This window comes from Mytilus trossulus, chromosome 4, assembly GCF_036588685.1.
Source record: "Mytilus trossulus isolate FHL-02 chromosome 4, PNRI_Mtr1.1.1.hap1, whole genome shotgun sequence".
Lineage (NCBI taxonomy): Eukaryota > Metazoa > Mollusca > Bivalvia > Mytilida > Mytilidae > Mytilus > Mytilus trossulus.
The window spans coordinates 33370353-33392555 of NC_086376.1; the positions used below are offsets into that span (position 1 = coordinate 33370353).

Genomic DNA, 22203 nt, shown 5'->3' on the forward strand with positions numbered 1-22203 from the left:
TGAAACCTGCAATTAAATTCTTGAAAACATATTCCAAAATCTCAAAATCCCATTTATTCCTACCTGTAATGGTATCATCTCTCCCTGCCATTTAAACAGAGTAGAATGATACAATCTGTCAACATTTATAGTTCCAGCAGATCCATCACTACCAATGGCAGACGTCAATTCTCCCACTCGGAAATTTGTCAGCATGACAATATACACCAAACCATTGTATGTGTAACTGTACCAGTTAACCACCTGTATAGAGGGTATGTACTGTAAGGGTGTCAAGGTCACCAAGGAAATGTCAGTGTCAGTAATGGCTGTTCCAGGCTGTGTTGCCATGTCAACGGATATCCTACCATCGGTTCCTTGAGATCTCTGTATGTCAAAGAATATCAAACCAACATTTTCATCTACAGTTATGGTCTTGTTGCTGAAAGACAAACAATTTAAACCTCCAATTTTTGTTTATAAATAATAGGATTTGACTTCAAATCAATACACTAAAAAAAACTTTGGTTTCTAAATCTAAAATATTCAATTTATTAAACTGCAGATTAAGATAAACATTTTCCTTGTACATTGAGTGTTGTAAAATTTCAAAATATTGGCTGCATAGCAACGTAGAATTTACTTTAATTGCTGTTTCCATTATTAATGCAGGTAATTATGTGTCGAGAATCACAAAATACAACTTATTTCGAGAGGGGTTTATCAAAAATTTGTCTAATAGGTCAAAACCACATATTTTAAATGAAAAAGGGTGATGAAACTATCACTCATGCTTAAAAAAGTTTTACAAAACGGAAAAAAAATGCATTGCATAAAATTCACTAAAAGATATTCTTACGTTGTTCCCCTGGCATAAATTTGCATAAGTCCATTAGGTGAATCATTGGGGTTTACAATGACAACTTTATCTGTATGCTGTCCCAGTAATCCCCCATTACTTGGTTGTGATAATCTAACAGTAAATCTTTCTATCTGTTCTGGCTCACTGTCATCCACTGCCTCTAATTCTAAAATAGCTGAATCCTGGAAAAAACAATCAAACACCATGTATGAATTTTATTATTCATGAAGAATTAAAAATCAGATGAACATGAGGAATTGAAATATGAAAAGAGACTCCAAAAACTAATGATATTAAGCATTATTCCTTGCAAAGTAAAATAAACAATTGATCACATGAACAAATGATATTTCCTTCAATTATCAATGGTTTTCAAGCTCAATTTCTCAAAACGGAACTCAATTCTGTATCAAAGTCATTTTATTCAAATACATCAAAGAAATGGTAAATAAGACAAATCATTGATTGCAAACTAACATATGTAAAATTGAGTATGGAAATGGGGAATGTGTCAAAGAGACAACAACCTGTGCCTATTTATTGTAACTTCATAACTTCTAAAATGGTAAAGAAGGAAAATTAAACAAATCACAACATAAGATAAATATCAATATTGCTTTAAAATTTCACGAGATTTGGTCAGACTAAATAGATTTGTCCCTTTGAGTTGTAATACATGTACCACCAAATCATGGTACGTCACATGCGGTTGTATACTTAAATAGGTAGAAAAAAAATTGAATTTGACAGTTGTAGGTAACTAATCCTACATTTTATTGCACCAAAACATTTCTGTGACATATGTTTATGACAAAGCACAATTATTTTTTTATTTGGGGTTTCTATAGAATATTTTGTAAACTTCAGGTTACATGGTTTCTAAACCTTGTACACAGATTAAATAAGGGGAGAAATTTTGATTGGTTAACTTCCAGTGATGGCTATTTTCTTATATGCAATGAAATGTTATGTTATTTTTTTTTCTATGGTACTGAACAAGATAAACTTTACTCATGCCAAGTATTTCTTAATTTGAAACAGAGATAAATTCTGAACATTTTTTTTTAAAGTGCAAATTTAACAAAGACTAATGGGGTTAAATCAATGGTGGTATTATACACCTTTACAATCCTTACAAACCAATACTTTAGATGAATTAGGGAGCTACCATTTGATTTTTATGGGGGGGCCTAGGATGAAATTTTTTTGTCCTGCCCTTTTTTTTAGTTGTAATCTCTGTCCTGCCTTTTTTTTTTAGTTGTAATCTCTGTCCTGCTTTTTTATTTTTCAGTCTATTTGGTCCTGCCTTTTTTTTTTCTTAACTTATCCTGACTTTTTTACAACAATTGTTGTCCTGCCTTTTTTATTTACCAAGTTACTCATCCTGCCTTTTTTCTTTACTCAAAATCTTGTCCTGCCTTTTTTTTCAAATTTCATCCTATTCCCCCCCCCATAAAAATCAAATGGTAGCTCCCTTACCTGTTTATCTTGGAAAACAATAATACTCTGCATAGGTGACAGATCATTAACATTAGATACTTGTTCTGGTATAACCTGGTAGGGTACATTGACCACACCATAAATCCCTGGACCTCTAACTATCTTTAACATGGCCACACCCTTCACATCACCACTTGTCTCCTCAACAGTTACGGCTGTGTCAGTCTCAAAACTAAATGATCCACTTGCATCGTCATTGGCTAAGATTGTCACATTGGCTGTAAACATTTACAGATGAAAATAGTGATTTTTTTTATAGATATCTTGTTTGATATTTTGTTAGTACAGAAAAAATTAATTCAGTTCAAAATTTAAAGAAGAATAAATATATACAAGAGGTTCTCAAGAGCCTGAATCGATTTTCCTGTATTTCATATGGGAAGACTTTTAAATGTTAGCAAACTTTATAAACAAATTGTGTAAAATTGTCTTTAAAGGGCAATAACTCCTTAAGGGGTCAATTGACAATTTTGATCATATTAACTTTTTTTGTAGATCTTACTTTGCTGATCATTATTGCTGCCTACAGTTTATATTTATCTATAATAATATTTAAGATAAAAACAAACCAGGTGCTCCACAGGGCACAGCTTTACGAGCCCGAACAGTTGGGGCAAGAATAGACTCAACATTCAAGATTGATAGAGCTCTGAATTTGGATTGTGATCAAATTTTTGACATAATATGAGTTTCTAACACAAAACAAATGTCAAGATCTTACAAATCTATTGCGCAATATTGTGCAATTAAAGATTTCTTCTTCAAAGTTTTAAAAAATTTGGAAATTCAAGAAATTTGGATTTTTTTGTTTGAAAACTACTACCACCCACCTTTTTTGTTTGTTAAGATAGTCACATTGGCTGTAAATATTTTAAGATGTAATTACTTATTTTCTAATTTACAGGTATCTTGTTCAATGTTTTGTTTGTTCTGGTCAGTTATTCAAATGAGCTGTATAATTTTACATGTTGACCCTCATTAAAACACCAGAATTTGAAAGTCCTTCAGAAAAATAAAAAAAAAAAAAAAAAAATAACATCACATTGTGTATTTAACAGGGCTGTCATGAAACATGTGGTTCCTTATAGTTACCAGAATACTTTTTTGGTTTTTTTTTTGAAACATATAGAATATGCTTATGTATGTGGGAGTTTCTAGTATAACACCATTAAGCATACCTCTACTAGGTGTCCCCAGTATAGCACCATTTCTAGGATTAGCCAATATGACTTCAAACATCTCATCTGGTTCTGGTATATCATCATTGTTTATCTCTATCATAATATACTTCCTATTCTCTCCTTTCTTAAAAGTCACTTCCTGTTCAAATTTAAAAGACAAAATGGCAAATAGTAGTACATATGATAACTTTTCAAAAGTAAAATCACAAAAATACTGAAAGGCAAGTAAATTTCGACACAGAAAGTCCCTAATCAAATAGCAAAATCAAAAGCTTAAACACATCAAACCAATGGATAACAACTGTCATACTCCTGACTTAGTTCAGGCATGTAGAAGAGCAGGCTAGTTCAAGGATTTATGACTATTGAACAATGAATTTTTTATACTACTGTTGCCTTTATTTAGAATACATCAGTAACAAGTTAATGGTTTTCAAAGGAAAGTAAAGTATCTGTACACGTCCATGAATAAATATTTGAAAAATTATTCATTTATTTGTAACATACAATCCTACTCAAATATTACATGTATCTTAGGATGAGAAAAAGTGGTAAATGGTGATATGATATCAATATGAAGTTTATGTTATACTTATAGATTATTGTTGATCATCTCAACAAGATTGATTTTCTGGCTTGAGCCCTTACGGAGAAAAGCGAGAAAAGCAATTGAGTTGAGATGACCAATGATAATCTATTTATCACTATTTTACATATGACCACCTTGTCAGATTCATTAGCAACGCCATGTGCCTTCTTAGTTTCTAGCTATATTTTCCCATCTCAAGTGAGTTGCATGACAGAAAAATTATCACAAAAAAACAATCAAAGGAAAAATGCACATAATAGCAATAATAATGTATCTACCAGTTGGGATTTTCAATATTCTATTTTGCATTAATTATAATTTAGGAGATTTTTTAGCTGATCCTAACTTTGATAAGCAGTGAAAATTGACACGTTTACTCAAATCAACTTTTCCGTAAGTGCTTTAAATGAACAATTTTCATTTCAACTGACTTGCACTATATATTTCTTGAACAGGTAAAAAAAGACATACACAAACTAATAGTTCAACTATGCTAGATAAAAATTCACTATAATGATACACATCAAATAGCTGTCTAAGTTTAGTTTATGATATAAGGAATTAAAAGAGTAAATAATATAAGCAAGGTTCATACACATATTCTTATACAAAGCAATAAATTTACCACATCTTTTGAAATTTGTTTGCAATGATAACACTCAATATTCCCTTTTTCATAAAATACAAAATACTTTTTCTTACTACAAATGTAAGGATGTGTATGAAAACCTGCAGAGGGAACACACTTAAGGAATAATTCAAATCACAAAAAAAAGGCATATATACAGCAATGGTGACAGCTTTACCTGCATGCAGGAGATCCCTCCACCTTTACTCCTAAATAAAAAGTGACATGTGAATCAAGGAAATTATAAAATGTGAATGAAAAATGTGAACACAACACATGCAACTTGTTTGTATGTCAACTAAATTTTCTCCTATAAAATCATATGTAAAGCTGATAATGTCAAACAATCTTAAAGCCTAAGTTGTGTATACATATACTAGTTTCTAATCCAAACAATAAATCTTAATTGTTTGGACCTTTCAATGCTAAAAAACTCATCTTCAAATTTAAAATTACATTACAGAAAGATACTGTAAACCAACTTATTTTCGCGGATACTTTATTTTGCGTTCTACCCTTTCTTGACCACTTCGCGGCTATTTTTTTCGCCATTTTCTTTTTTACTTGAAGGAAAGATCTAAGTTTTACATGTTCGCGACGATTTATATTCGCGTTATTTTTCTACTCGTGAAAGTCGCAAAAATAAATCGCTCGCGAAAATAAGTTGGTTAACAGTACTGCCATGAGTCCAATATATTTGTCATGCTTTATTTTAAATAACATATTAACATATGATCAAATGGATGAAAGACCCCCACCTAAATTATTGAAAATTGTCATTCTGCATAGACAATAGTATCTTGAAGTAAATTAAGTATACCTATTAAATCAAGCACCTTCACAACCAAATATTTCAAGTATTTGTCCACCAAAAAATAATAAAATCATACTTCAAAATAACTGTTGTTTTCAATAATACTCAGTCTGACAGATAAATATAACAGTACAAACATAGTACCTTCGGATCAAAACGAAAGTCTTGTCCTTGTGTAGTTCCATCAGTAATACCCTGGGCATAACAAAACACTGTTACTTCTCCAAATGTTCCTTGGTCTCTAATTATAGTTAGTGTTATATTCTTGGTGATTTCATCTACTGCAACACTGTAAAGAAATATAAAATCAAAACCTAATTTTCAAAGTATTTCTAGTTATTAAACTATTTGTTTTCTCTCTGATAATTGCAATATTTTTACAGGACAAAAATTTGTGAAGAAACAATGGCAGTACAATAATAACATGATAAGTCACATAATATTTCTAAGATAATTATTTAAATACATTAATTTCATTTTTTACCTTGCCTCTTATGGCTCAACAGAGTCTTCCATCCAATAAATTATGAATTTACAAACAGTTGTCTGTACACATAGTTTTTTGGGGTTCTTTCTTACACAAATAACATATGAAGTTCACTTATACTGTTGTATAAAATTTCTTGGATAAAATCTAAGCTTTTTCATGTCCATCCATATTAATTTAGAAATTTATATTTTTATGTATCGTTATTTGTATTGCCTATCAAAATAATAGCTATACCAACAAGTCCCTAGATAAAGCAATTTATTGTAATCATTACATTGAGTACATACCTGTGGGAATCTGACCCAAATATTATGATTCCTTTAGTTCCATCATTGGCTGATATAATTATCTCAGAGGTTGTATCCTTTGTACCTGAAAATGAAGTTTAATCATTTTTATTTAAACACTTTAATTAATAAAGGGAGATAATTTGTTTTTATATTTTTAAAATGTGCATTGCAATTTATTTTTTAAATGAATGTAAAAATACTGAAAAAGAATGAATCCTAGAAAGGTGAACATCCATGGTTTTTACAAATAAGTACAAACTTCAGATGGCATAGTTCTCAGTATGCATTCTTAAAAAAAAACCAGCTACACTACGAGTGCCAATGAAGCCTTATTGTGCTTATGAAATTTTTTAAGAATAAAAAGGGATATTTCATATATAACCCTGGAACAACAATCCTAAAAATTCCAAACAATGAAACTTGTTTGTTTTGACACCACAATTCATACAACTTTTTTTTTATTCAGATATACTGTTATACTAGTGAGTAAGATTATTTATTACAAATACTTACCTAACTGAGGTGGCATGTTGGACACTTGTGAGTTATTCAGTAAGACAACACCAGTTAGCACTACTATAAAGACCTCATCCAGCTCTGGTATACTATCTTCTTTAACTCTCACTCTTATTGTAGCATAGGAGATTCCATTACCAATATCAACATACCCTTGTAAGGCCTCAAAATCATCCCCAGCAGTAGCCTTCAGGAGGTCCTCTGACAGGGGAGTCACAGAACCCTCTTTTATTTCATATGATACTCTTATATTACCTGATGATAAAGTAGCAATACATCATATCTCTTATAATGCAAATTACTAACTATAGTAGGTCATGCATACATAGTCAGTCTAGTCAGTGAATTTAATAGGATCAACTGCTAAAATATCTACATTTTGCCATTCCTACTTCTAAAATAACATACAGACTTTTATTGGAAGTCATTTATGTACTTTTTGGTGAATACTAGTAATTGTGGTCAAAGCATTTGTTAAGAAAAAATGCTAAAATAACTTTGCCAATCTTAATGTTTTATTTATAAATAAGTAATTTCAGGTTAAAACTCCAATTTTAGTAAATTGAAAGACTTTTTGTCTGATTTTTTATATAAAACGTCTTGTTATAATATTTGAAATACCTCTCACCATGATATAACCTTTTTGTGCTGATGCAGCACCAAGCAATCAATCAATTTAACTACTTGCAGATATACAAAATAACTTAGAAATTAAAAGAAGAAGGTACAATAGAAAAAAATCTCACCAAAAGTAAAATGAATATATTTTGAACAAACCTATATTTCCAAATTTTCTTTCTATCTGTAGATTAATCATAACATCTTGCTCCTCTTTTACAATCTCTAGAGATGTCTGACTAAATGTTAATAATCCATGGGGATAGTTACTGCTGTTGATAGTTATGGTGGCCATCTTTAATTGTGGATCGATGATGGCTGCTCCTGTGCCTCCAATACCTAATATATAGGAATGATATGTGATTATGGACTTTCCAAATTGATTTTCCTGTAAGTTCAGTATTTTTGTGATTTAACTTTTTCCAATACCTAATATATAAAGTATTGTTAGTCACTATTGTGATTGACGTGACATTTGTAGATGAATGTTACATTTTGCAAGTTTCTGTAAAAAATATAATCTTTCAATTTTCTAATGAATGATAAAAAAAAAACCACCACTGTAAGTAGTAAAAATTTCTCTTTAACCCATTGATACTTATATATCAAACAGAATTGTTTAATATTTTTTTTTGCAGAATATATTTTTTGTAGTTAAGGTTTAATGCCCTTACCTCACTTTCATATTTGGAATGATATACTTACCAATAGTTCTAATATTAGATAGAAGGACTTGATATTCTTCATTCACTTCTGGTGTGTTATCATCCAAAATACTTAGTATCACATCTTTTGATGTATCTCCCTGCAAAAATAAACAAAATTACAATGCTCAAAATATGCAGCTTAATAGCTATATAACTAATTCCATATAAGGAGACAATGTGTATGCATTTGACATTGAACATTTTTTTATCTTTTTATGTCTATCTGCAAAATCAGCTTATAACTAAAGAGAGACATATAGATTCCATAACTGCAACAAGTGTTTTACCATATTTCTCCACTCGTGAGTTAAATTTTAATATCTAAAGTGTAAAACTTGCAGAGCTTTTTAAAAAAATAAAATTTAAAACTGTTGAGAGTGGTTAAATATCATTATAAATGAATTATAGTGGTGGAATCTGTTTCTCTAATGTTTTTTATCCTTCTTTTTCAAAGATTTAAAGAAAGTTGTGTACTTTTTATGTGACTATATCAGGCATGGTCACCTTTTTCAATGAAGTTACAATAGAAAAATTATAAAAAAATCAAGAAAATTAAACATCACAATTAAATACCTACCAATTATTTGCCCAGAACAGATTTTTCACTAGTGAGGAGTAATATTTTTCTCACACCGATTAAGAAATGTGAAAATATCGCAAAAATTAGAGAAAAACAGATTCAAAAAGATTTTTGGAATATTATACACCATACAATTAAAGGCTTGGAATTGAAAATAGTTCGTAAGATTTCGAGAATATTTAGCAAATATAATTTAGTGGCACTTAGAACTAACTGTGACCACAAACGATTTCCAGAACAAAAACCTGTAAAATATTTAGCAGCATTATAATGAAAAAACAAGCTAGAACTAATTTAAACATTCATCAAACATTTTGACTGAAGACATAAAATAGTTGCACTTATATCGAAATATTTTTACTGGTATGGTATTCTTTATTGTGGCTTGATAAAAGAAGATACATAGTTTTACAGGGTATTTTTGTCATTCAAAAGACCTTACTGGTAAGAATACAAGTGTTCCATTGATGTGTGAGAACCCTGTAACTGGGTCTACTCCATTCAAGCCATGTATCCTCCACTCAACCATTACTGTACCAAATGATGATCTGGCTCTTGTAATACCCAGTGTTATATCACTACCTGAAAATACAATATATCAAAATTATCTAAATATCCACACACAAAAAAACCGTTTGTACTGACATTCATTCATAATATTCCTAGGGTTATGAAATTTAAAAAAAATATTAAAACATTAAAAAAAACCAAAAAAAACCCACCAAACTGCTTCATTAAAAGTTATAGTAAAAAAAAATACCAAATTTATGAATTTAGTTTTCTCATTTGAATTGTTTTAAATATGTAATTTCAGGGTCTTTTATAGCTGACTATATATGCAGTATAAGTTTGGTCATTGTTGAAGGCTGGTTTGTTGTGTAGAGTTTTCTCATTGGCAATCCTACCACATCTTCCTATTGCTCTATTTCAACAAAATGATTTACAAAACTTCAAACAATTCTGATCATTGATCCTTTGTCACATATAACACAGTAATGTAATTTAATGGGTAGTCATGCCTGTAACAATATTAAAGTCTTTACCTTCTTTTCCAACTAAAGCAGTTGTTCCAAATCCAATTACTCCAGCAATATTGTCGTTTTCTAATATCACTATGGTTACCATTGCATCCTGGGAAAGTTCTGCACCACCTTGAGGGTTTCTCAGTTTAACTATAACAGTTTTATTATGTTCTGGTGCCGTATCATCTAAGATGGTTACTGTGATTACTAAAAGAACAAAAAAAAATATTTACATTGATATCACTTATTTTATATAGCTATATGGATAAATTCATTTTTTTTTTAAACTACTGCAGTATGTTGATAAACAATAATTTAATACAGACATAAAATGTTTTTCATAGAAAATTCTATTAATAAAAACATATGAGAAATTCCTCAGGAACAAAATACCTGTTTTTGTTTGCAAACTATTTAAGGCATGAGGAACACCTATTTGATATATCATCTGTATATTCCAAACTGTATTGATATAATTATGTAAGTGATACTTACATTTACTCGCCACACCAGAAGTGAACTGTAGTGTAGCCCCATCCCCTGTATAATCCACACCATATGTAGCAGTACTCCCTCCTATATCTATATACCAGTCTATACTTACATCATCTAAATTACCTCCTAAAATAGTTCATATTCTAATGAAACATGTGTAGGGTACTCTTGTTTTAATCGATTTTATGAAAAAATATTACCAGGTCACTAGAATTTTTTTTTTTTTTGCAATCCACACCTCCATCAACTTTTCTGTTATGAAGACATCTATAAGTTTGTTAAAAACTTGTTTCATCTCTGAAACTGTAAAAATACAATTACAATCACTTGAAATAAGCTTTTTCAAAAAATATTTTAAAACAACCTATATTACTGACTTATCAATCTTCCTATACTGAGATGTGATTAAGTATTATCACTAGTTTTGCTTCTCTTCTTAATTAATACACCTTATCGTTATTTGCCTACTTGGCTGGCCGACCCGGCCGAATATTGACCTTTTGACGCATACAACAATCATTTTTCCGTTATGGCGTCAGATATTTTGTTTTATGACGTCAACATTTTAACAGGAACCTGTGTGATATCCAGTAATGGCAGACAAATAGCGATAAGGTGCATTGAAACATTACTGGTGTTTCTTCTTCTCTACTATTTTTACCTTTCCTCTCCACGACTAGATCCACAGCAAACTTATGTCTCTCTTCCACAGCAATCTGATGTCCTCCTTTTATGGCTGTAGGGTAATCACTAATCAGATTAAATTCACCATAGGCATTGTCATTCTGCTCTATGACAACGGTTGCTGTGGTAATACTACCTAACGTAGGTGGGTGTTTAGTGGATGTAACACCAGATACTACCTCAACGGAATTAAGCTGGATAAGAAATTTCTCATCTATTTCTGGGAGATTATCTCCCTTGATGGTAACAGCAACATTTCCTGTGTTCATGCCTTCAGGAATGAAAGCAAAACCATTGCTGATGATTGTATAATCAATTCCTTCTGTAGCTCTTCTTGAATATAAATTGTTAACCTGCAGAAAATAGACACATACAAATAATTTTTACCTTCAAATATATATTAAAACATTTATTGGAAAAACTCAATGGCAAATTCATTTTTTGTTATAAATTTGCATCATATAGTATACTTTTCAAAGAAATCTTCAAGGTCAAAGGAAGTGAGATAGATGTATACCAGAAATTTATTGAGTTTCGAAGTTGTAAGAATATATGTTAGATGTAAACAATAGTTTCGTAGGGTTAATATCACAACGCCATAGGGTTTTCATTTGTTATACCCAACATAAGTGCAACTACTCTTCCATAATACCAGAACTGTTTGATTTTTTTCTGTTAACTAATATTCTGTCAAATTTGTGTCTTGATGACTTGATTCTACATATGATTTTCTACAGTATCTTATATATTTTATATGTCATATTTCTTGATAAGAAAAATGGATCTGTAATTGACCTAAAATACAATCCTCATAAATCAGTGTTGTCCTACCTTAGACGTTAGTCCAATATAATATTGGTAATCAGCTGTATTAGACAATGGTGTAGACAGACTTGTAGAATACCAGGCACATTTCTTTAAAGAGGCAGACACTTCAAAGGCTACACAAGCCAATTCCCTAAAACACACCTTACCACATGCCTGTTACAAAAAAAATTTACCTAAATTTATCTGAAAATTGATTTTATCACTGATTTCATTTATGATATTAATTATTTCATGCGATCACAAAATTAAACAAACTTCAGTTAATATATAAACTCAGTAGACACTTCAAGGAAGATTTTGTGCTGTTGTCATGAAACATTTTTAGTATCTTGCCTCTTTCCTTGTTGCTAAGGTAGTTTGTTGCAGAAAAATAGGATTCAAAAGAAATCCTAATACACAACAAAATCAGAATAATATTTAAGCCAATGTTGTTTACTTTCTTAACCTTCAAATTTTAAAAAATCTTTTATGTTCTGTGCTTATTAAAAATTGTTAATGAATGACAAACATAAAGTATTTTACAGATAGGTACTCAACATTTAACTTTGCATGTTTTTGTTTTTTTTATTAGACTTGAAACACAAACATACATCTGGTGTATTGGTTTCTGATGAGATGTCAACCACTATTCCTGTTAACCCTCTGCTGCCCCCTAGTGGTGGATTGTAATAACTTAGAACACTACTGCCATCTTTTGTTGCCTCAGTAACAATGTCAGTCTGCTTGGTGCTGAAAGAAACTCTTAGTTGCCCAAAGAGTCCTCCTCTGAAAATGATTATATAAGTGATATGACAAACAGACAGAGTAAACGTTACCCTTGTTTTTTTCTTCTCCATGGTAAAATGAAAAAAGAAAATCTTATTACATTTGACTCCAAGTTAGATTAAATGTTATTTCATCCCTTGACTATCAAAGCTAAGCGATGGAGCATCCAATGTATCAGCTTGTCAAACTTGTTCAGTTCCCTTGCAGCTTCTTGTCATAATGTTATATCTTATGACAAGTTGCTATTTTGGACAAATTTATTCGGTCATGTCAAACAGTAAATAAAGATTCAAATAACAGAGGCTCTGTTTTTGCAAAATAAAGATTATTTCAAATGAAATTCAAAGTCTAAATATTTTACACAACCAATAGAAAGGATTCAACTAGAAGCATTCAGAATATTGGTGTTCTAAAAAAAAGAATTGCAATATCAAACTTACAATCTATTAAGTGATACCAGCTGTATACTATCTCCCTGAACTTCTTGTAGAGTGAACATGTTCTGTGAAAATTGTACAGTACCATATGGATTGTCATTAGGAAGAATGGATAGGGTGAACTCCTTACGCAAACCTATGGTCCCACTGTTGGAGGCAGTTAGCAATGTAAATATAATATCCTGAAAACCAAAGTTACATTACATCAAAGTATGCAACAGTGCTGTTATAATTAATGAAAAATAACAATAAATCAATTCTTCAGGTTATATTTTTGGAACATACTTACAAAATGATATGAGAACAATTTTTTTTTTATAGGATATGAAGCGAAAATGGGTTGATTTGAAGTTAATCTGATTTAAGACAAGAGTGCACACACTGAAATGTCTCGCCTTCTTTACTAATCATTGATATTATGTTGAAAGTCCTAAATATAAAGCTTTATTACAGCTGTCACATAAACTGAACATTGACCAAAAAAACTAAACAGTGACCAATGAACCATGAAAATGAGGTAAGGACAGATTAACCATGCCAGGCAAACATGTACAGCTTACAATTCTTTGATACAACTATAGTTGAAATCTTTCTGATAGTTTAAGAAAAACAGACCATTGAACTATGAAAATGAGGTCATGGTCAGATGAAACTTGCCACCTAGACATGTACACCTTACAATCATTCCATACACCAAATATAGTAGACCTATTGCATACAGTATAAGTAAAACAGAGCAAAACACAAAAACTTAAAACTGAGCAATGAACAGTGAAAATGAGGTCAAGGTCAAATAAAAACCTGCGCAACTGACATATAGATCAAAAAATATTTCCATACACCAAATATAGTTGACCTACTGCATATAGTATTAGACAAAAAGACCAAAACTCAAAAACTTAACTATAACCACTGAACTATGAAAATGAGGTCAAGGTCAGATGACACCTGCAAGTTGGACATGTACAACTTCCAGTCCTTCCATACACAGAATATACTAGACCTATTGCTTATAGTATCCAAGACATGGACTTGACAACCAAACTTAACTTTGTTCACTTATTCATGAAATTAGGTCGTGGTCTGATAAGGAAAGCTGTCTGACAAGGATGAGGACCTTGCAAGGTACGCACATACTAAATATAGTTATCCTTATATTCATAATAAATGTAAGACAGAAATTAATATTACAAAAGGTTTTTCAATTTGTCACTGAACCATGAAAATGAGGTCAAGGACATTGGACATGTGACTGACGGAAACTTCGTAACATGAGGCATCTATATACAAAGTATGAAGCAGCCAGGTCTTCTACCTTCTAAAATATAAAGCTTTTAAGAAGTTAGCTAACGCCGCTACTGGATCACTATCCCTATGTGGAGCTTTCTGCAACAAAGGTCGCAGGCTCGACAAAAATTAGTGATACATTATGATCATGAATTCTATCTAAGATATTATTGACTGTTGTGTATTTAAAAATAGGAACTATGATATTGAATATGAACTTTGTAGATGGCTGTAGTTGTCCTACCTCCTGACCTTCTGGGGTGTTATCTGGTAGTATCTGTATTGATATTGAACGTCTCAGTTCATTACTGACAAAGTAAACTGAACCAGATACTGGACTTATATCACTTGCTGCACTGCCACCTACAGGTATAAAATATTACAATAATGGTATGGGTTAACAAAAAAAAATCTAATATCATTGAAGACCCATTGGTGGCCTCCGCTGTTATTTGCTCTTTGGTCAGGTTATTGTCTGTATGACACATTCCTCATTTCTATTCTCAATTTTAATACTAAATCTCCAGCTCAATTCCATGTACTGATAAAAGAAATGATAATTTTTCACATCTTGTTTTAATATGAGAAAAGTTTGACAGAGCTTGATATATGGTAATTCTGATTTGCGAGTATCTTAAATTACCTAGTTTGAATAACCCATGAAATCCACAAAAATATAGAGTCAATTGAAACTCAATATTATAGATAAATATTTCATCTCTTAATCTTATCTAAAATCATAATTTTAGTCCATATCTGTGATATTGATATATTTACCATTCAATAATGCAGCCCAGGTGATAGTGACTACCCCTAAAGAGCCTCCAGTCCTAACAATAGTAATATTTGTAGTCAATGACTGTCCATTCTCTGGTTCTTCTACTGAAAGTCCATCAGTCTCAAATTCTATAAAAAAAAATTAAAAAAAAGTATTGTATGATATTATTTCTCCCCAAAAATCTTTTGAAATACTAAGGCTTTTCTAGCTCAGGAATACATGACATGTGTTTTGTGTTTGTCTTTTTAATTTCTAGCCATGGCGTTGTCAGTGTATTTTCTATCTATGAATTGTATTGTCCCTCTTGTATCTTTCGCCACTCTTTTGTAGACAAAATGTGTGTCTGGCGCAAATACAAAATTGCGCAATCCTGGTATCTATGATGAGTTTATTTATATATAGTAGTAATGATTGTCTCTGAAGAGCATCACATCCTGACAAATGATTATAATTTATATCTATATTAAAATTCATAATCATTTGAAAAATTCTAAGCTATAGATTAAAGTCAAAAAGAGAAAAAGTCTAGAGCAACAAATTGTTTCAGTTCTCCTATATGTTTGTTGAACCAAATCCTACGACAGGAATCCAGGAGTAAGTTTTTTCTAATGAAAGCTTTTAATAAAAATTTCTAAAGCTATACTGACCAAATGCTCCTTCAGGGTCATCTGATGCTAGAATATGTATTACAGCCACTCTGTACTGTTCAGCTCCCAACACTCCTCCTCCAGTTATCTGATTCAATAGTTCAACATAGAATATTTCCTCAAGTTCAGGTAGATTGTCGTCAATTATTCTGATTGGCAGATCAACACTACTGGCGCCATCTGGTATAATAGCTGTGTCAGAAATGGTTTCAAAATCGGAATGTTCAATAGCTGTTCCATTCACTACTCGAAACTTTACACTGACCTGCAATAGATATATAGTTCAAAAACATTTAATAATTTCAAATACTCATAATAAATTCATGTAATCTTCAAACTTAGTGAGACAACATCAAAGCAACACATGTATTCATAAACCTTTAAAAATGGTGCACCATATTCATTTGTTTTTAACATTTGAGATATCTTATTAGGCAGCAACCATTTGATTTTCTGGGGGGGGGGGGGGGGGGGGGGGGGCTATGGTTTTTTTTTGGAAAAAAAAGTTTGTTTCCAGGTTTTGGTGAAAAAAATAATTTGTTTTGGACCCTGAGAAAAAAAATTTGTTTGTTTCACCCTCAGCTGCCACTATATGTAATGCTAAAATTGAAATAAAAAAAATGTTTTCGGTTTGTCGCTAATAAAATAATTTGTTCTTCGCCAAAGGCGAAAAAAAAAGTTTGCACAGAAAAAAAAACCCATAGCCCTCCCCCGAAAATCAAATGGTTGCTGCCTTATGTCAATATGATATTTCCTTCTTTTTTATAAGATATGTTCTGAAATAAGATTTATCATATAGTATTAGGTATTTTTTATCTTTGAGTTGTGAAAAAAACAAGTTTTACCTGCCCAAATGTGCCTCCTCTTCTTAATAATTTGACTCCAACATTTGGTGCACTTTCCAATATTTTGACAGAAGTTGGAGACAACTCTAGGGCACCATTAGCAATGTCATTACTAGTTATCATAATCTGAGCTAAAGATTGAGATAGAAGTCCAAGTCTTGGAGAGTTAGACACTGAAAATAAATAATACAAATCATAACACAGGCTACAGCTTCACACTGATGTCAATCAATTAGTCAAAAAGACAATGAGAAAAGATAATAAACTCTCAATATTTACAGATATTATTTCAGAAATTCAACTTTTTTCCTCTGACATTGTACGTGTAATCTGAAAATCCCTTCACAATTCAGTAACATCTTTTCCATACAACATCACAAGTTCTAAATTTGTCTATCAAACTTCAGACTTTTAATGTTGATTTCTTAGATTTGAATATTTAGACATAGATTTGTTGAATATTGTTACTTTCTTGTCAAGTAAAATTACAAAAAAAAAGTAAACTGCGAGCTACTGCTCACTGATGATACCCCCACCGCAAGTGGATAATATTAATAATGTAAATATATGCAAGTGTCTAGCTGACTTAGATAAACCCTGAAACCAAATTTCAGAAATCCTTGTATTGTAGTTCCTGAGAAAAATGTGACGAAAACTTTCAACTTGGCTATCATACATGTGTAAAATCGTACAAGTGTTCGGTAAACAGGAAGTTGTCAAGTGATCAATCTGAAAACGCATCACACAATATAGCTGACTTAGATAAACCCTGAAACCAAATTTCAGAAATCCTTGTATTGTAGTTCCTGAGAAAAATGTGACGAAAATTTCATGGGACGGACTGACTGACGGACTGATGGACGGACTGACAGACGGACGGACGGACTGATGGACAGACAGAGGTAAAACAGTATACCCCCCTTTTTTAAAGCGGGGGTATAAAAACCAACAGAACTCAGAAGAATTTTCTATAATTGGAAAGTCCTTTAGTAAATATTTGTTAGTAAAATCTTTGTTTTTAAAATATATACCTGTTCTTGTTTGAGAAGAAGTGTGTAGTGTGGCATTTATAAGGATAACATAAAAGGACTCATCATTTTCTGGGTCGCTATCATCCATTACTGTAACAATTATTGTCTTCTGTGTCTCTGTAGGTCCAAATCTCACCATGCCTTCTGCTGCTCTGTAATCATTGACTCCAGCCCTGTTTACTGTAACTGGTACCTGTGGATGTAGCTCTGCTGGGCCTAGAGTTCTATAATAAATATCCACTGTACCAAAAGTGCCTTTAAGTCTTTCTATGGTCAGACTTATATCTAAAATAAAAGAAAACAAAACATGGCTTATATTGAATTCTAAAGTAAAATTCCTTTTGTCCACTTAAAATGAAATTTTTTAAAAATAATTCACTCGTTTCAAACTATTTTAAACATCACATCTAAGATCATCTAAAAAGAAAAATGCAAAATACATATCCATTAGTTCAACTCTTATCCAGTTAAAAAAAAAAAAAATTCCCAACAATCAAAAATATACAACATTATAATACTAACTCTATACTCATTGTTGAAATATGTAAGTTGACCTTAATAGGACACTTTTCTTCCACATTATTTGGTCTCTGGATGAAAGTTGTCTCATTAAAATTGAGAAAGGAAATGGTGAATGTGTCAAAGCGACAACAATCTGACCATAGAGCAGACAACAGCTGAAGGCCACCAATGGGTCTTCAATGTAGCGTGAATTCCCGCACCCGTAGGTGTCCTTTAGCTGGCCCCAAAAAAATATGTATACTAGTACAGTGATAATGGACGTCATACTAAACTCTCATTAGCATTCATGCTACATCCCCCTAATAGTATACAGTTTGAAATTTAAATAATTTTCTTAAAATGAAAAGTTTATTAGTTTCATATTTAAAATATGTACTTACATGGGAAGGAGCTTTAAGTATATAGATTATGCACAGTAATTTAATTGACATAAGTCCAGATAGAAAGAAACATTTATATTTACTTTTATAATTTTCTTCCACCTGTAATGGTCTTAGTTGACTGGGAAATACAAACTCTCCATATGGATCATCATTGGCCTGAATAGTCACAGCAGATACTAATTTATCTCCTGCACCAAGTTCTCCCTACAAAAATATTAAATTCATTTTTTTTCCTTCTAGTAAATGTATTGATCCAACTACTTAGTGGTAATAAATATCTATCAATAATTATTTAGTTTTTGGTGACATTCAAAAAAATATTTGGTAAAGTGACATTAAGAAAATGGATACATAAAATCAAATATACCCATGAATATGTGAACAGTCATGTTACTATGTTCTTACCTCCTAGGCTTTCAAACATTTGACTTTGAGTGTACACTGATAAAGGTAAATCAAGTAAACCATTTTGGATGCATGAAATTCATATCATGTCGCTTTCATTTCTTTAAGTGTTTCTGAATTTTCAGCAAACTCAGCAAATCTTTCATTTTCATCAGATAAAATCATTTGCATTATTTCAAATATTCATCTGATTTAATTAGGAACAATATATTGTTTGTTTTGACCTTCACTTACCGGTTCAACTGATGTTAATTTAACTTGGTATGTTTCATCTAATTCTGGAACAGTGTCTGCTCTGACCTTGACCTCTAAGTTCTGACTTTTGTCTCCATGGTTGAACACTATTATGCCATTTAGATCTACTATGTCATTGTCTTGGTTTCCGAGCACTTCCCAGGTGACTGTTGATGTTCCTATAATGCCCTGCAGTCTATCAACCTTGTAAATATTATTGTTGAGATCTTAATTTCCACTATACAAATGTTGAGCAATATAATTGTGTTTTACTCATGTTATTTTGTGTTGAAATGTTGAAGTATGTAATTGACAGTAATGGAAAAGTAATGTAATTACTTTGGATAAAGTAATCGATTGAAATCTATTACATATTAAAATTTGAGTAATCGATTATTAATCGATTGCAAAAAAATCCTTCATGTAATCGATTATTAATCGATTACATTTGTCAGTAATCTTGCCCATCCCTGATAAATAATATAAATATTACAGCCATGTGATGGAATCCACTGTGTATCTGTTAGACAGGTAAATGGTGGATCCAAAAAATATGTAGTATCATCAGTAAATTAAATCCACCAAAAGATAAATCCTCAAAACAAAATTTAGTTCAGTGGTGGTAAAACTGTTGAATTCGAAAGTGGTGTATTGCCTTTAGATTTCCTTGAATTATTACATGTACAGGTAGTTAACTTCTATGTCTTTCTGTGAATGTGATAGGGATAATTTTTTAAATTAACAGTCGCCTTTACTTCTAGTCCACTTTGCAGGTATTTGTTTTCCCAATTTTCTAATTTACTTGATGTAGTTTAATAAGGAAAAATACAAGTCTAAAATATTCGCTCGTAAAAATAACTTGGTTTACATTATATATATTATTTCTATTTTTATAGGAAGATATGCTATAATATAAGTTTCACAGTAAACCAGCTTACTATATAATGATATTTACCTTTAAGAAGACTGATGTATAGCCAGATTCTCCAAGTTCATTTGTTTCTACACTGAGGGATGAATCACTAAACTGAAATTTCCCAAAAGCCCCATCTGATGCCCTTATCACCACAGTAACAGTAGATGCTGTATCTAGAGTGGCTCCCCCTGTTGGATTTAGTAACTGAACATAAAATGTTTTATCGTCCTCAGGGTCAGTATTGTCCATAATATTTATATTGATGAAGTGGTACATCTGACCATCATTAAATTCTAGCTTCCCAACACCAGCCTGAAATAAAAAACAACAACAATGCATTATAGATCATATTGATTGATTGTTGGATGCTTAACCCCTTCCTGTTCCCATCGGTACTCTGGTACCGATGGCCTATATTTTTGGGTAACTAACTTGCGCAAAGTATTGAATCTTTGACATTTGTTGACGTACAGAAGTGGTTGATGGCTCAAATCAATCCCCTATATCACAGCTGTGTGATTAGTGGTGCCTAAAACTTCTTCAGAGTACGGTTTGGTATCAAATCGCCCCTAACGGACAACGTTTTCTCCTGTAAAAACCGTGTGTTTTTTTTTTATTTGAACTTAATATTTCCGTCGAGTATGGGAAAATAAACTGTTGATTTTAGGGGCAATATGACTTTTTTTTATTAACTTCGCCATGTATTTTTGAGGGAAACTATTCAAAGTATGATTAAAACTTGTACTTAAGTGAAAAAAGTGATTGAAAGTGTACCAACGCAATCATTTACTTGAAATGCACTCTCAATTTGTGGTAATTTCTTTCCAAATTAATTGAAAAAAAGACAAAAAAGACAAAGAGTCATGAATTTTTTTCTTTGGAAGTTGAAATAGATGTAACAGAACATTGTTTCTGATGTGCCTGGTTATGGAAATGTCGAAAACACTTTTGTTCAAATAAAGAAACCGGTAAACGTCTAGAAAAAAAATGCAGCATAAGTATGATATCATCCTACATGTATATTTGCTCAAAATAATGGGTTTTACAACAATTCTATGTTATATCGAGACTTAATTTCTAAATGAAAACAGTAAACAGGCTGATTATTTGATTACTTTCACTTCGTTGCTTTATGAAAGAGTTAAGTATTAAAATTTCGATGTATTAAACTGGAACTCCCGTGGTCCAGTGGGAAGCTGCACTAGCCCAAAGCAGGAAGATTGCATGTTCGAACCTCAAAGCCGGAGGTGAAAAAATAATTTCCTATATTAAATGAAACTTATCTTAACTTTACTTTCAATTCCATAAAGAGGGTCATGAATACATACAAAAGTCAACTTAAAAACAATGTTTGTATGTTTTTAAAAAATGTGTGTCCTAATTTCTGTTAAAGTATCCCTTAATTTAAAGGCCATAAGAAATTCCCTTAAATGCTCTTGCCAGGCTGACTTTGAATAAAGTATTGTAAAATCATACAATTATTGGTAATAAATTAATGCAGACAATTTTCTTATTAACCCATAATTTGTGCATATAGAAAAAAAACCATTTATGCAGCCAACATGTTTATTTTCCTTGGAAATACTTTCAAATTCACTAAATGGGATTTGATGATGTTAGTCATTTTCACAAATTTTGGATGCTAATCATAAATTTAATAACTTTGCAAAAACAACCAATTTACTTTTGGATATATTTTCATATGTAATTTAACGTTATTATATGCCCTCAAAGTGTTTTGAAAAAATAAAATATCAGAATATCTACTTAAAATTCCTGATTTATATTGATTTGGATTTTATAAGAAATAACAGTCAAAACTTGAATCCAATCATGAGAGTCTTGATCATTTTATCATAATGACAGAATCTGAATTATATCAGAAGTTCTTTCATTTTTACAAAAATTCAATACAAGCAAACAAATCTCAAATCTAAATCTAAACATGAAACTTCAAATAAATTAAACTGACTTCATTTGAATAAAACTTGAACAATTGTTGAGTTTCCCTGTCATAACTTAATTAGAAATCCAAGGACAATCTATTATCATGAAAAATAAACAGGAGAAATCTTTTAATTTTGAAAACGATGGCAATGCGGACATCAATTAAAGATAAAATCAATCAAACTGAAACAAACAAAAAAATTATCTTTAAAAGTGCATCATT

The 22203-nt window shown here is 31.3% G+C and overlaps 1 protein-coding gene across 1 annotated transcript in view; it reads right to left on the minus strand.

The window, feature by feature from the left end:
* The window catches only part of LOC134716562 (adhesion G-protein coupled receptor V1-like), a 107400-nt gene that overhangs the window by 48864 nt on the left and 36333 nt on the right, over window positions 1–22203 (minus strand). Inside the window, exons 28-51 of the mRNA XM_063579573.1 lie at window positions 20073–20345; window positions 19118–19321; window positions 18559–18682; window positions 17574–17858; window positions 16543–16715; window positions 15698–15962; window positions 15050–15178; window positions 14517–14635; window positions 12989–13167; window positions 12374–12548; window positions 11787–11936; window positions 10933–11308; window positions 10272–10397; window positions 9798–9983; window positions 9197–9336; window positions 8173–8272; window positions 7627–7806; window positions 6847–7104; window positions 6331–6415; window positions 5698–5842; window positions 3520–3661; window positions 2321–2559; window positions 839–1023; window positions 64–421 (exon numbers count right to left, since the gene is read on the minus strand). Coding sequence (XP_063435643.1) covers window positions 64–421; window positions 839–1023; window positions 2321–2559; window positions 3520–3661; window positions 5698–5842; window positions 6331–6415; window positions 6847–7104; window positions 7627–7806; window positions 8173–8272; window positions 9197–9336; window positions 9798–9983; window positions 10272–10397; window positions 10933–11308; window positions 11787–11936; window positions 12374–12548; window positions 12989–13167; window positions 14517–14635; window positions 15050–15178; window positions 15698–15962; window positions 16543–16715; window positions 17574–17858; window positions 18559–18682; window positions 19118–19321; window positions 20073–20345 — 4596 coding nt within the window. The remainder of the gene's footprint in view (window positions 1–63; window positions 422–838; window positions 1024–2320; window positions 2560–3519; window positions 3662–5697; window positions 5843–6330; window positions 6416–6846; window positions 7105–7626; window positions 7807–8172; window positions 8273–9196; window positions 9337–9797; window positions 9984–10271; window positions 10398–10932; window positions 11309–11786; window positions 11937–12373; window positions 12549–12988; window positions 13168–14516; window positions 14636–15049; window positions 15179–15697; window positions 15963–16542; window positions 16716–17573; window positions 17859–18558; window positions 18683–19117; window positions 19322–20072; window positions 20346–22203) is intronic.